This window comes from Tachyglossus aculeatus, chromosome 6, assembly GCF_015852505.1.
Source record: "Tachyglossus aculeatus isolate mTacAcu1 chromosome 6, mTacAcu1.pri, whole genome shotgun sequence".
In the NCBI taxonomy this organism is placed as follows: Eukaryota; Metazoa; Chordata; class Mammalia; order Monotremata; family Tachyglossidae; genus Tachyglossus; species Tachyglossus aculeatus.
The window spans coordinates 44,876,629-44,892,957 of NC_052071.1; the positions used below are offsets into that span (position 1 = coordinate 44,876,629).

Here is a 16,329-nt window from a genome sequence, read left to right on the forward strand (position 1 = left end):
TGTGTGACCTTGGGCAAGTCACTTGACTTCTCTGGGCCTCACTTACGTCATCTTTAAAATGGGGATTTAGACTGTGAGCCCCATATGAGATGAGGACTGCATCCAACCCAATGTGCTGGTATCCACCCCAGCACATATTACAGGGCCTGGCACATAGTAAGCGCTTAACAAACACTACTATTATTATTATTATTATTATTATTATTATTATTATTATCATTATTTTATTATTATCAGACCCTGCTATTGGTAATGGAGTGAAATCAATCAATGTTATTTATTGAGCTCTCACTGTGTGCAGGACACCGTTCTAAGCGGTTGGGAGAGTACCCAGCTCCACCAATTGTCAGCTGTGTGACTTTGGGAAAGTCATTTAACTTTTCTGTGCCTCAGTTCCCTCATCTGTAAAATGGGGATTAAGACTGCGAGCCCCCTGTGGGACAACCTGATCACCTTGTAACCTCCCCGGCACTCAGAACAGTGCTTTGCACATAGTAAGCACTTAATAAATGCAATTATTATTATTATTATTATTACAATGCTGTTGGGAGAGTTGGTACATCCCTGCAAGGAGTTTACGGGGGAGACAGACATGAAAATAAATTACAGTGAGGGGAAATAGTAGACCATAAAGATATTTTCAAAAGTGCTGACAGGGAAACTGAAGAATTTGCCTTTAATACATCTGATTTATTCCAACGAAGGGTTGAGATTGTGGAAGAAGAAGGCCCAAGTGAGAGGAGCCAGTCTTCGCCAGCTTCAGCAAGACCCAGTTCTGGTTTAACCAGGTAATGTCTACGGCTGGAGGCCGTGGGGTGAGTTCGAGTCAGGACTTGGCTAATGACTCTTGCTTCTGACTAATAAGAGCGAGTCTCTTGCAGGTAAGCCCTCCCTAGGAGAGGGATCTGACTTCAGTCACGCAGACTAAGGGAGCTTGGAGGTCGGGGAGGAGAAAGAAACCCAGCCGCCGGAGGAAAGTGATATTTCCGTGCCAACACGGGTCTATCGCTAATTCTGTGTTACTGCTTCTTTCTGGGGTGGGTCATTTGAATGGGGTGGGAAACATCCAGAAACTCATCCTGTTGCAAGAGAATGGAAGAATAAAATGCCACATTGAACTGCGTTGCCCCAAAGACCTCTCCTTCCCACTATCAGTTTCTCTGTGTCACCCCCCTTATCGCTGATTACTGAGGACTTTTCTCTGGAACTGAAAAGAACCAGGATCAAACTACCTCAGATTCCGGACAAAATCCTGCCTCGCCAGGCCACGGGGCGGAATTTGGGTGGATGGGTCTTCTGGCGGGAGGCTTCATGGGATCCTTTCATTCATTTATTCAAACGTATTTATTGAGCACTGTACTAAGCGCTTGGGAGAGTACAATATAGCAATAAACAGACACATTCCCTGCCCACAGCGAGCTTACACTTACTCTTGACAGTGAGTTTGACGCCACAGGATCAGGCAGAAGTGGAGCTTGTGGAGAGGCAGGCATCTCTCTTGCGGCCTAGTGGAAGGAACTAGAGAAGCGATGTGGCTCAGTGGAAAGAGCACAGGCTGTGGAGACAGAGGTCATGGGTTCAAATCCCGACTCCACCAATTGTCAGCTGCGTGACTTGGGGCAAGTCACTTCACTTCTCTGTCCCTCAGTTACCTCATCTGTAGGCATTAAGTCTGTGAGCCCCCCAGGGGATAACCCGATCACCTTGTAACCTCTCCAGTGCTTAGAACGGTGCTTTGCACATAGTAAGCACTTAATAAATGCCATCATTATTTTTATTATTAAGAAACAGGTACCTGGGAGTCAGAGAACCTGGGTCCTAATCCCGGTTCTGCCACTTGCCTTGGGCAAGTATTTTCCCAAATATTGTACTCTCCCAAGTGTTTAGTACAGTGTTCTGCACACAGTAAGCACTCAATAAATACGATTGACGGGCAAATCATCTAATTTCTCTGTGCCTCAGTGTCCACTTCAGTAAAAAGGGGACTCCCTCCCCTTTGGATTATCATCAGCAATCATATTTATTGAGCACTTACTATGTGCAGAGCACTGTACTAAGCGCTTGGAAAGTACAAATTGGCAACATAGAGAGACAGTCCCTACCCAATTATGAGCTCCATCTGGGATACAGACGGTGTCTGGCCTTGCTATCTTGTATCTGTCCCAGCACTTAGCACAGTTCTTGACACATAGTAAGTGCTTACCAAATACCACGATTATTATTACTATCCTCTGGAAAAACACACACTATTTCCAGGCTACTGAACGCCACCTTCTTCCCTGACTAAAGCTACAGCTCGTGACATGTTTCTGGAGCCAAGGAGAGGGCTCAGAGAAAGTTAGAGCTATGAGATCCATGGTCAGGATTTCCGCATTTTATTGAGTTCAGAGAATGGCACACTCATTCATTAATTCAATCAGATTTATTAGCACTTACTGTGTGCATACAATTTTACTAAATGCTTGGGAGAGTATAACAATAAAGAGACACAGTCCCTGCCCACGATGAATTTATAGTTTAGTACGCCTGGGATGGGAAACAATACGGATGCCAATTTTCCCCACAATTTAGCCAAAGACAGTCTAGCCTAGAGGAAGGTGTCTCTGTCTGAATGTGCCTTGATTTCCTCACCTCTAGAATGCTTGGGAAAGTACAGTACAACAATAAACAGACACATTCCCTGCCCACGACGAGTTTACAGTCTAGTGCCCCTGGAATGGGAAGCCACACGGATGCCACTTTTCACCCCAACTTAGCCAAAGACGGTCTAGCCTAGGGGAAGTTGTCTCTGCCTGAATGTGCCTCAGTTTCATCATCAATCGTATTTATCGAGCGCTGACTGTGTGCAGAGCACTGTACTAAGCGCTTGGGAAGTACAAGCTGGCAACATATAGAGACATCCCAATCCAACAGTGGGCTCACAGTCTAAAAAGTTTCCTCACCTCTAGAACCAGAAAGCTATACAAACCTGCCTCCCTCCCGGGACTGTTTTGATAATTAATATTGGCACAGTATTTGGAGCTTCGAGGATGAAAGGCCCCTGACAAGTTCCAAGTCTGATGATTAGTATTATTATTCCATGTAAATGAGGCCAGAGGCACATTTTTGGGACTAACCAAAACAAGGTACTTTACGGGACAAGTTCTAACAAGGCATCCCTTGCTGATGGAGAGAAAATGTTTCCATTTTCGCTTCTCCCATCTCACCTTTTTTTAATCCGCTTTGTCCAAGGGACCAGCAGAAACAGGAAGCTGTGCTCACTGCAGGGAATCTGCTGGCAGGTATGGGGAGTTCTTAAACGTGGCCATAGTGTCAGAGTAGTCAAAGGAAACCTTACGGATTTGGGCTAGACTTGATTAGCCTCTAGAACCCCGATTTCCCCCCCTTGTAGTTCTCGACTGTGAGCCCGTTGTTGGGTAGGGACCATCTCTGTGTTGCCGACTTGTACTTCCCAAGCGCTTAGTACAGTGCTCTGCTCACAGTAAGCGCTCAGTAAATACGATTGAATGAATGAATGAAGCGTGGCCTTGTGGGAAGACCACGGGCCTGGGAATCAGAGGATCTGGATTCTAATCCCAGCTCTTCCGATTGCTTGTCGGGTGACCTTGGGCATGTCACTTATCTTCTTTGTGCCTCAGTTCCCTCACCTGTAAAATGGGATTAAATCCCTGTTCTCCCTCCTATTTAGACTGTGAGCCCCATGAGGGACAGGGACTGTGTCTGACTTAACTAAGTTGTACCAACCACAGCAGTTAGAGCAGTGTTTGACCCATTGTAAGCATTAAATAATAATGATGGCATTTATTAAGCGCTTACTATGTGCAAAGCACTGTACTAAGCGCTGGGGAGGTTACAAGGTGATCAGGTTGTCCCATGGGGGGGGCTCACAGTCTTAATCCCCATTTTACAGATGTGGTAACTGAGACCCAGAGAAGCGAAGTGATTTGCCCAAAGTCACACAGCTGACAATTGGTGGAGCCGGGATTTGAACCCATGACCTCTGACTCCAAAGCCCGAGCTCTTTCCACTGTGCCACGCTGCTTCTCTTAGCAGCTTGGCATAGTGGATAGAGCGGGTCATGGGAGTCAGGAGGACATGGGTTCTAATCCCGGCTCTGCCACTTGTCTGCTGTGGGATCTTGGGCAAGTCACTTCTCTTAATCTCTGTGCCTCAGTGACCTCCTCTGTTAAATGGGGATTGAGACTGCGAGCACCATGTGGAACAGGGACTGCGTCCAACCCTATTGTCACGAATCTATCTCAGCACTTAGTAGACTGCCTGGCACATAGTAAACACTTAACAAACACCACAATTAATGTTAAAATAATAATGATAATAATAATGGCATTTGTTAAGCGCTTACTATGTGCAAAGCACTGTTCTAAGCACTGGGGAGGTTACAAGGTGATCAGGTTGTCCCACGGGGGGCTCACAGTCTTAATCCCCATTTTACAGATGAGGGAACTGAGGCACAAGGAAGTTAAGTGACTTGCCCAGAGTCACACAGCTGACAATTGGTGGAGTCAGGATTTGAACCCATGACCTCTGACTCCAAAGTCTGTGCTCTTTCCACTGAGCCACGCTGCCTCTCTACTTCTTTATTATTTAACAAATACCATAAAAAAAAAAAGCAGCCCACAGGGCTATCTGGGTTAGTGGGCACTCACTAGACATGGTGGGCCAGTCCCAAAAGAGATATGAGGCCTGAGGGTCTTGAATCTCCTCGACCATTCTGCTTCTCAGCACAGAAGGACAGTGGAGCTGAGCAGTTTGCTCCAGATAGGAATGAGCTTTTCCCAGGGGCCAGCAGGGTAGGGATGCAGCATGGCCTGACAGATAAAGCTGGGGCTTGGGATCCAGAGGATCTGAGTTCTAATCCCGGCTCTGCCGCTTGCCTGCTGTGTGACCTGGGATAAGTCACTTCACTTCTCTGGACCCCACTTTCCTCAACTGCAAAATGAGGAATTGATGCCTGTTCTCCCACCTACTTGACTGTGAACCCCAAGGGGACAGGGACTCTATCCAGCCTGATTAACTTCTATCTACCCCAGGGTTTCGAACACAGTGCTTAGAACAGCTCATAGTAAGCACTTATCAACTACCATAAACAACAACAAATAACAACAATAAAAACCACCTGGCAACTTCTAGACTGTGAGCCCACTGTTGGGTAGGGACCGTCTCTATATGTTGCCAACTTGTACTTCCCAAGCGCTTAGTACAGTGCTCTGCACCCAGTAAGCGCTCAATAAATATGATTGAATGAATGAACTCCATCCATGCATCCATTCATTAAATCAATCCTATTTATTGGGGTCCTACTGTGTCCACAGCACTGAGTACAATATAAACAATAAACAGACACATCCCTGCCCACAGTGAGCTTACAGTCTAGAGGGGGAGACAGATCTTAACATAAAAGAAAATACAGAACGCTTCACAAACTTGAGCTGCACATTTACCTTTTCGTTCATTCATTCAATCATATTCATTGAGTGCGCAAAGCACTGTACTGAGCGTTCAGGGACTGTAGCAGCGTGGCTCAGTGGGAAGAACACGGGCTTTGGAGCCAGAGGTCATGGGTTCGGACCCCAGCTCCACCACTTGTCTGCTGTGTGACCTTGGGCAAGTCACTTAACTTCTCGGAGCCTCAGTTACCTCATCTGTAAAATGGGGATGATAACTGTGAGCCCCATGCCGGACAACCTGATCACCTTGTATCCCCCCCCAGTGCTTAGAACAGTGCTTTAGCGCTTAGTACAGTGCTCTGCACACAGTAAGCGCTCAATAAATACGATTGATGACTGTACAATCCAACAACAGACGCATTCCCTGCCCACAAGGAGCTCACAGTCTAGAGCAGGAGACAGACGATAATATACATAAAAAGTTAAATAAAAATCTTCCAGTGAGGGTTCACTTCCTGAATCCTGCTGAAGCTGAAAACTACAGGTTGCTCTGGTTTCTTCCTCTCTTCCAGGGTTCAGGGGGGCAGAAATCAAACCAGCAGCACCGGTGAGACCGAAACCACGTCTAAGAGCCCTGTTCCAACTTCCAGGAGCCTGGATAGAAGGTATGGCACCTAAATTATTCCCATTCATTGCTCTATAGCTGCCAGAGCGTAACTCATCATCGCTCTTGAGCTTCCAAATCGAGAATTTCCATAGACCCACAAGTCACTTTTGGGATCAGCCCATCGCTTAGTGCTATTTATTGATCACTGATGTGCAGAGCACTGTATTACGGGCTTGGTAGAGTACAGTACCAGAGAATAAGCAGAAAAGCTCCCAGCCCACACCGAGTTTACAGTCTAGAGGAAGCTATTTATGATGATGATGATGATGATGATGATGGCATTCATTAAGCGCTTACTATGTGCAAAGCACTGTTCTAAGCTCTGGGGGGATACAAGGTGATCAAGCTGTCCCACGTGGGGCTCCCAGTCTTAATCCCCATTTTGCAGATGAGGGAACTGAGGCTCAGAGAAGTTAAGTGACTTGCCCAAGGTCACACAGCAGACATTTGGCGGAGCCGGGATTCGAACCCATGCCCTCTGACTCCAAAGCCCGGGCTCTTTCCACTGAGCCACGCTGTTCCGTAAATGGCTAGAAATGGCGGCTTAGATTTTGCACTGTTTAATCTGCACTATTTTGTATCCGACTTTCCTATTTTTGATGGAAAGTGGACTGTAAACTCATCTCTAGACTGCATGCTCATTATCAATCAATCAATCAATCGTATTTATTGAGCGCTTACTATGTGCAGAGCACTGTACTAAGCGCTTGGGAAGCACAAATTGGCAACATATAGAGACAGTCCCTACCCAACAGTGGGCTCACAGTCTAAAAGGGGACATTATGGGCAGGGAATGTATCTGCTAATGAATAATAATGATAATAATAATGATTATGGTAAGTATTAAGTGCTTACTAGGTGCCAGGAACTGTGCTCATAATAATAATAATAATGGCATTTATCAAGTGCTTACTATGTGCAAGGCACTGTTCTAAGCGGTGGGGAGGTTACAAGGTGATCAGGTTGTCCCACTTGGGGCTCACCAGAGTGGGTTGGACATAGTCCCTGTCCCACTTGGGGCTCACGCTTCAATTCCCATTTTACAGATGAGGTAACTAAAGCACAGAGAAGTAAAGTAACTTGCCCAAGGTCACACAGTAGGCAAGTGGCAGAGCTGGCATTAGAACCCATGAACTTTTAACTCCCAGGCCTGAGCTCTAACCACTATGCCATGATGCTTCTCCCACTAATAATAATAATAATAATGATGGCATTGATTAAGCACTTACTATGTGCAAAGCATTCATTCATTCATTCAATCGTATTTATTGAGCGCTTACTGTGTGCAGAGCACTGTACTAAGCGCTTGGGAAGTACAAGTCGGCAACATATAGAGATAGTCCCTACCCAACAGTGGGCTCACAGTCTAGAAGGGGGAGACAGAGAACAAAACAAAACATATTAACAAAATAAAATAAATAGAATAAATATGTACAAAGCACTGTTGTAAGCACTGGGGAGGTTACGAGGTGATCAGGTTGTCCCACGGGGGGCTCACAGTCTTCATCTCCATTTTACAGATGAGGTAACTGAGGCATAGAGAAGTGATGTGACTTTCCCAAAGTCACACAGCTGGCAATTGGCGGAGCCGGGATTTGAACCCATGACTTCCGACTCCAAAGCCTGGGCTCTTTCCACTGAGCCACACTGTTTCACTACCACACTTCCCCCCCACTTCCATACTGCTTGTCATAATTATGCTTCTCATAATTCTGTTGTACGGTGCTCTGCACGCAGTAAGTGCTCAATAAATACCATTAATGATTGATTAACTGGAGAAATTGGCGTGAAACACTGAGCCCGGCTATAGGATGCTTGACTTTGACGCTCTGGATCCAAATGATGGTGGGCAAACACACCTCTGTGTAAAAGCTTCCCTCCCTTGCGTGAAAGCTTTTTCTGAACTAAAAAGTTAACTTTAAGGTCGTAAGCATTACATAAAATTCAAGGCCCTACTGAGAGCTCACCTCCTCCTGGAGGCCTTCCCAGACTGAGCCCCTTCCCTCCTCTCCCCCTCATCCCCCTCTCCATCCCCCCATCTTACCTCCTTCCCTTCCCCACAGCACCTGTATATATGTATATATGTTTGTACATATTTGTTACTCTATTTATTTATTTATTTTACTTGTACATATCTATTCTATTTATTTTATTTTGTTAGTATGTTTGGTTTTGTTCTCTGTCTCCCCCTTTTAGACTGTGAGCCCACTGTTGGGTAGGGACTGTCTCTATATGTTGCCAACTTGGACTTCCCAAGTGCTTAGTACAGTGCTCTGCACACAGTAAGTGCTCAATAAATACGATAGATGATGATGATGATGATGATGATGATGATGATGATCCCAGTGTTTTGGAACACGAAAAATATTTGGAATATCTGGCAGGGTTACTGAAATAAGCTTATCTCTTGTTCTTTGCCTCAAGAATGATTCTTTGATTTCTATTTTTTTTTCATTTAAATTACCTTAAATTATCAAATAGTGATATTGAGTGAGAATTAAAAGGAAAAATACCCCAAACCAAGGGAATGGCAAAGGACCAATGTCTCTTACATTACACTGACCTTTACATTAAGGTCTCGAATTTCTCCACCCAGCAATAATTTAAAAACATTGTTATTTTGTGTGGAAAGGGTAGAGTTATAGTTTCTTTCCGAAACGTCATTTTTGAAGCTGCCAGCTATCTTATTTAAGGAGAAGATTGTATAGTTTTTTCAGATTATACTCACTGGAAAAAAAAATGGAGATTAGGTAGACGATCTTGCTTTGGAAGCATAACTGACCGGCACTGGTTTTCCTGAAAATCTGTCATCCTTGAAAATGGCCAGACCCGAAGGTTATTTCCAATGGGTTTGTGGAAGACGGAGGAATGTTTTCATGCAACACCATGCCATAAATATAACTTTTCCTCCAGCCTAAATGTTTCACAATAAAATTGACTAATCAAATCACTAGAGCATCCGATGTGCTCGAGCGAGTCGAGTTTGCCGACAGATTCTGCCATTTAAACTTTTCAATTGTGCAACTAGTCATTTTGGTTTGGGTGGCTTATAATGGGAGTGCAGACAGACAGACTTTCTGACGCCAGACTTGGAGTGAAATTAACGCTCTCAAAAGAAACCAAAGCAGAAAACAGAAATCTCCAACTCCAGCGGGTTCAGCAATGCGACATCTCTGTCTACCTCGAAGTCGGACCTTTTAGGAGAGGCCCCCCCCGCAAATTAGATTGCATTAAACCCTCTAGAATCACCTCTGAGGTGATTCCGAATGCTTATCAGGTTAGGAGCAGAAGCCTAGCTAATTTATTTTCTGGATTGTGGGGTAATTGGGTGACTAGGTAGGAGAAAGAGAGAGCTGGTAGGAGAAGAAAGGTGCTGAGAGCTCACCTCCTCCAGGAGGCCTTCCCAGACTAAGCCCCTTCCTTCCTCTCCCCCTCGCCCCCCTCTCCATCCCCCCATCTTACCTCCTTCCCTTCCCCACAGCACCTGTATATATGTAGATATGTTTGTACATATTTATTACCCTATTTATTTAGTTAGTTATTTTACTTGTACATATCTATTCTATTTATTTTATTTTGTTAGTATGTTTGGTTTTGTTCTCTGTCTCCCCCTTTTAGACTGTGAGCCCACTGTTGGGTAGGGACTGCCTCTATATGTTGCCAATTTGTACTTCCCAAGCGCTTAGTACAGTGCTCTGCACATAGTAAGCGCTCAGTAAATACGATTGATGAAAGAGAGGAGAGATGATCGAAAGAGGAGAAAAGATGGAAAGGTCATCTAGTCATTTTTCCAAGTATTAAGTGAAGCAGTGAGGCCTAGTGACTAGAACATTGACTTGGGCGTCACAAGCGCCTGGGTTCTAATTGTGGCCCTGTCACTTGTTTGCTGTGTGACCTTGGGGGAGTAACTTCCCTTCTCTGGACCTCAGTTATCCCATCTGTAAAATGGGGATTAAGACTATGAGCCCCATGTGGGAAAAGGACTGTGTCCCACCTGATTTGCTTGTATCCACTCCACTGCTTAGTACAGCGTCTGGCACATAGTAAGCTCTGAACAAATACCACGATTTCCGCAGTTAATTACACTGGGATGCCAGTGAAAATGCTATCCAGGCTCTTCTCCGTTAGGACACTGGTGATCATAGAGAAAAATAAATTTTAGAAGCTGCATGGCTTAGTGTTTAGAGCATGGGCCCGGGAATCAGAAGGTCATGGGTTCTAATACCAGCTCTGCCACATGTCTACTGTGTGACCTTGGGCAAGTCACTTCACTGCTCTAGGCCTCCGTTACTTCATCTGCAAAATGGAGACCAATCAATTGTATTTATTCAGCGCTTACTGTGTGCAGAGCACTGTACTAAGCGCTTGGGAAGTACAAGTTAGCAACAAGATGAAGAGATGAAGGGTGTAAGCCCCATGTTGGACAGGGACTGTGTCCAACCTAACTTGTATCTACCACAGCACTTAGAACGGTGCTTGGCACATAGTAAGCTCTTAACAAGTACCATTATTATTATTATTATTATTATTATTGTTAGAATTAGGTGTGGCGATTGCAGACAGCTCCGTTCTGGACTCCGGGCAAGAGCTGCTTTGCCTGGCTTTGGTCCAATTTCTGTCTGGTCCCAACTCTTTCCAGACAAAATATTGTGCGTTTTCATCAGGATAATATTCAGAAGCACTTGTAATGGGGATTCCCATTAAAAACAACATGCAGTCAGCCTTGTTTAAAGGGGAAGGAGCAAAGCCAACTGAATTGTTTTTTCTGACACCTGGCCTCTCTCTCCATTTCAATGTTTGAATCACATAGATAATGGGATAATGGGCTTTTAGCAAAAATCTGCTTGGCTGGAGCCCCGAGGGACCTGCCTTTGAAAGCCTATTTTTCCCTCCACCGGTATTTTTTTTCCGATAATCTAATCTAATTTCTCCCAGCTTTCCTATTGCCCTATCCAGAAAGCCCTACTTTTTTCCCCAGTTTTGTGCTTTTATGATTATTATTGATAATAGAAGAGAAGCAGCGTGGCTCAGTGGAAAATCCCGGGTTTGGGAATCAGAGGCCATGGGTTCTAATCCCGGCTCTGCCACTTGTCAGCTGTGTGACTTTGGGCAAGTCATTTAACTTCTCTGTGCCTCAGTTCCCCCATCTGTAAAACGGGGATGAAGACTGTGAGCCCCAGGTGGGACAGCTTGATTACCTTGAAACCCCCCCCCAGTGCTTAGAACAGTGTTTGGCACATAGTAAGTGCTTAACAAATACCATCATCATCATCATAATAGTAACAAGTGGTATTTAAGGGCTTACTAAGTGCCAACCACTGTACTAAATTGCTAAGGTAAGTACAATTTAATCAAATTGAAAACTGTCCTTGTCCCACATGCGACACAGTCTAAGGGAAGAGAACAGTATTTAATCCCCATTTTACAGATGAGGAAACTGGAGAAATTAATGGAGAAATTAAGTGATTTGCCCAAGGTCACCCAGCAGACAAAGGATGAGTCTTTCACTTTAATTGAGTCCCCAATCAGTATGTCCAGTATTTCTGGACTAATAAACATTTTTATTTCCTCTCCTTCCAGTAGACACAAACAAACGCCCACGCACATTCACTCAATCTCCGCTCCAACTCCAACACCTGGGTGGACTGGTTTAATTGAATTACATCTGCAGAAATGAATGTGAACAACTTGACCCTGAAGGCAAAACCAGGATCAGGAATCCGATTCTAGGTAGAGGAGAGATAAAGACTCGTGAAACAGTCTTTGTGCCCCTTCATGGGACATATATCGCTCTCAACGTTCACTGAGGGCAGGGAACATCTCTACCAATTATGTTGCGTTGTTCTCTCCCAAGCACAGTGCTCTGCACATGGTAAGCACTCAATAAACACCGATGACGAGACTGAAATGACGTGGCCAGTTTCTGTAAAAGTGTCTGAAAACAGCTTTTTCGAGACTTGCACTCGTTATGTGAAAGCTTTTCTTCTAAATCCAGGCCCCAAATATACATTTCATCCACATGGGATAGGAGCTGTGTCCACTCTGATGTGTCTACCCCAGTGCTTAGCACAGTGCTTGGCACATAGTAAGCACTCAACAAATGCCACAATTACATTGATGTGCATATATCTATAATTCTATTTATTTATATTGATGCTACTGATGCCTGTTTAGTTGTTTTGATGTCTTATGTCCCCCTTCTAGACTGTGAGCCCGTTGTGGGCAGGGATTGTCTCTCTTTGTTGCTGAATTGTACTTTCCAAGTGCTAAGTACAGTGCTCTGCACACAGTAAGTGCTCAATAAATAAATGATTGAATGAATATTTTTATTATTATATTAAAATTATTTTAAGCCAGCCATCCAGTCTCTATTTACTATGTTATTTATTAAGCACTTACTGTGTGTCAAGCACTGTTCTGAGCACTGGGGTAGATTTGAGTTAATCAGGTTGGATGCAGTCCCTGTCCCACAAAATGCTCAAAATCTAATAATAACAATAATAAAAATGATAATTGTGGTATTTGTTAAGTGCTTATTCTGTACCAGGAGCTGTTCTAAGCCCTGGGGTAGATCATCAATCGTATTTATTGAGTGCTTACTATGTGCAGAGCACTGTACTAAGCGCTTGGGAAGTACAAATTGGCAACATATAGAGACAGTCCCTACCCAACAGTGGGCTCAGCAGAAGCAGTGTGGCTCAGTGGAAAGAGCCCGGGCTTTGGAGTTAGAGTTCATGGGTTCAACTCCCGGCTCCGCCAATTGTCAGCTGTGTGACTTTGGGCAAGTCACTTCACTTCTCTGTGCCTCAGTTACCTCATCTGTAAAATGGGGATTAAGACCGTGAGCCCCCCGTGGGACAACCTGATCACCCTGTAACCTCCCCAGAGCTTAGAACAGTGCTTTGCACATAGTAAGTGCTTAATAAATGCCACCATTATTATCATTATTACAAGCAAATTGTTTTAGGCAGCGTCCCTGTCTCACATGGGGCTCACAGCCTTAATCCCCATTTTACCGATAAAGTAACCAAGACTTGGAGAAGTGACTTGCCCAAGGTTACACAGCAGGCAATTTGCAGAGTCAGAATTAGAACCCAAGACCTCTAACTCCCAGGCCCATTCTCCTTCAACTAAGCCACGCTGCTTCCCAGCCTTCTTAGTTTCCTTCTGACTTTCTCTGATTTCTGCTCTCAAGAAAGTTTTGAATCCATTCATAATCGCAGGAAGAAAAGAACATGTCAGTTAAGAGAGTTGCTTTGGGATCAATCAATCAATCAATCGTATTTATTGAGTGCTTACTGTGTGCAGAGCACTGTACTAAGCGCTTGGGAAGTCCAAGTTGGCAACATATAGAGACAGTCCCTACCCAACAGTGGGCTCACAGTCTAAAAAGGGGGAGACAGAGAACAAAACCAAACATACTAACAAAATAAATAGTTTTGAATCCATTCATAATCGCAGGAAGAAAAGAATGTCAGTTAAGAGAGTTTCTTTGGGATCAATCAATCAATCAATCGTATTTATTGAGCACTTACTGTGTGCAGAGCACTGTACTAAGTGCTTGGGAAGTACAAGTTGGCAACATATAGAGACAGTCCCTACCCCACAGTGGGCTCACAGTGTGGAAGGGGAAGACAGAGAACAAAACCAAACATATTAACAAATTAAAATAAATAGAATAGATATGTACAAGTAAAATAAATGAATAAATAGAGTAATAAATATGTACAAACATATATACATATATACAGGTCTCACTTCTCTGTCTCAGTTTCCTCCACTTTATGAGGCAGGGACTGAGTCTTATGTCAGACTGTGACCCTTTTAGACTGTGAGCCCACTGTTGGGTAGGGACTGTCTCTATATGTTGCCAATTTGTACTTCCCAAGCGCTTAGTACAGTGCTCTGCACATAGTAAGCGCTCAATAAATACGATTGATGATGATGATGATGATGATGTGCAGATATTGTATGTTCCACAGTGTTTGGATCTACGGACCAATCCATTCTGCCAAAAACCCAAATATATTTTTCCTGACCGAAGAAGGCTGATGTTTAGATAAACTGCCCAGAACTGAATCATGTAGGAGAAGTAAATCAGATGCTGAGGGCCTTAGCAGAGAAATTAGCCTAATTTTTGGTTTTTTCATTCCTCAGAGAGGAATTAGAGAACAGAACTCCGGAGCCACAGCCCAGGACTGAATCTAACCCAAGAGCCATCCCCACACCTGAAAAAAGGTAAGATTTCAGAGGACCTCTAGTCTCACCTGACTGTGAGCCCACTGTTGGGTAGGGACCGTCTCTCTATGTTGCCAACTTGTACTTCCCAAACGCTTAGTACAGTGCTCTGCACACAGTAAGCACTCAATAAATACGATTGATGATGATAAAAGCCTAGGGGAGGTGTTTTCAGCCCACAGGTACAATCCTGAAATCTCCTACTCTTCCAGAATGTATCTGTTGTCAAGAACATGCCCTGTGAAAGATATTCACCTCACTCCGAAGATCTTTTAATGGCAATGTTGGCCGGTGATTTTGGATATTTATGATATGCTGGTCAAAGGCATTCTGAAGTCCCGGTAATTTGAAGAGCTGAAAGATCTGACCTTTTCACCACTAGTTTGCTGTACGTAATAATAATGATGGCATTTATTAAGCGCTTAATGTGTGCACAGCACTGTTCTAAGCACTGGGGAGGTTACAGGGTGATCAGGTTGTCCCGCGGGGGGGCTCACAGTCTTAATCCCCGTTTTACAGGTGAAGGAGCTGAGGCCCAGAGAATAATAATAATAATGGCATTTATTAAGTGCTTACTATATGCAAAACACCGTTCTAAGTGCTGAGAAGGTTACAAGGTGATCAGGTTGTCCCACGGGGGGCACACAGTCTTCATCCCCATTTTACAGATGAAGGAGCTGAGGCCCAGAGAAGTGAAGTGACTTGCCCAAAGTCACACTGCTGACAAGTGGCAGAGGTGGGATTTGAACCCATGACCTCTGACTCCGAAGCCCATGCTCTCTCTACTGAGCCATGCTGCTTCTCTGAACATCTGTACATCTTTGAACTGGGAAACAGTTTGGCCTAGTGGAAAAAGCACGGGACCTGGGTTCTAATCCCAGTTCTGCCCTTTGCCTGCTGTGTGGCCTTGGGCAAATCTCTTCACTTCTCTGTTTGGTTTTTTTTATGGTCTTGTTAAGCACTTTTACAGTGCCAGACACTGTTCTAAGTGCTGGGTGGCTACAAGATAATTGAGTTGGATACAGTCCCTGTCCCACATAAGGCTCACAGTCTTAATCCCCGTTTTACATATCAGGAAACTGAGGCACAGAGAATTTAAGTGACACCCAAGATTACTCAGCTGGCAAATGGCAGAGCAGGGATTAGAACCCAAGTCCTCTGACTCCCAGGACTGTGCTCATTCCACTAGGCCACATTCCTTCGCTGTGCTTCTCTGTGCCTCAGTTACCTCATCTGTAAAATGGGGATTAAATCTTCCTCACTCGATCTAGACTGTGAGCCTCGTGTGGGACAGGGCCGTGTCCAACCTAATTAGCTTATATCTACCTCTGTGCTTAGTACAGTGCCTGGCACATAGTGAGCGCTTAACAAGTACCATAAAAAGGGTAATTGATTGCTGGGCTCCAATTTTCTCCTTGGCTAAAAGGTAAAATCCCGCTCCTCACCTACCTCACTGGAAAACAAAGATAATATATGTGAAATACTTGAGTTCCCCAGAAAACATCCGCTGTTGAAATGCACTGAATTAGAATATTGTTTTCATTGTTAAGCAACACACAAAGTTGGATTTAGGATTGGGGGAATCAGATATTAAAAGAAACTTCAGTGACTCCCTTCCTAAAAAAAAAAAAATCCATCCTTTTCCTTTTGATTCAAAGACCGGTGTTCTTCTGGGAAATCTGAGCCTGACTTGCCGCTGTTGGCCAAACCAAGAATTGTAACTAATTCCGTCACATCCGTATTGGACCACATTGTGAGCGGTGTTATTTTTAAATCCCATCCTCGATTTCTTTGTTTAACAGAGAGGAAGCTGTTAGAAAGTCTCCAGAGCCTCAGCCCAGGACTGAAACCAAGCCAAGGGCTCCGCAGACGGCAGAGAAAAGGTAAGGTTTTCAAAATGCCATCACAAATAACTGTATATGAAGTTGGAGAAACTGGAGATCATTTCATTCATTCATTCAGTAGTATTTATTGAGCACTTACTGTGTGCACCACACCGTACTAAGCGTTCAAGAG

At 44.3% G+C, this 16,329-nt stretch overlaps 1 protein-coding gene across 1 annotated transcript in view; it reads left to right on the top strand.

Moving 5' to 3' along the window:
- Positions 1-16,329, top strand: part of ZNF185 (zinc finger protein 185 with LIM domain) — a 150,285-nt gene that overhangs the window by 70,597 nt on the left and 63,359 nt on the right. The window contains exons 13-16 of the mRNA XM_038748610.1: positions 705-788; positions 5,981-6,073; positions 14,233-14,313; positions 16,116-16,196. Coding sequence (XP_038604538.1) covers positions 705-788; positions 5,981-6,073; positions 14,233-14,313; positions 16,116-16,196 — 339 coding nt within the window. The remainder of the gene's footprint in view (positions 1-704; positions 789-5,980; positions 6,074-14,232; positions 14,314-16,115; positions 16,197-16,329) is intronic.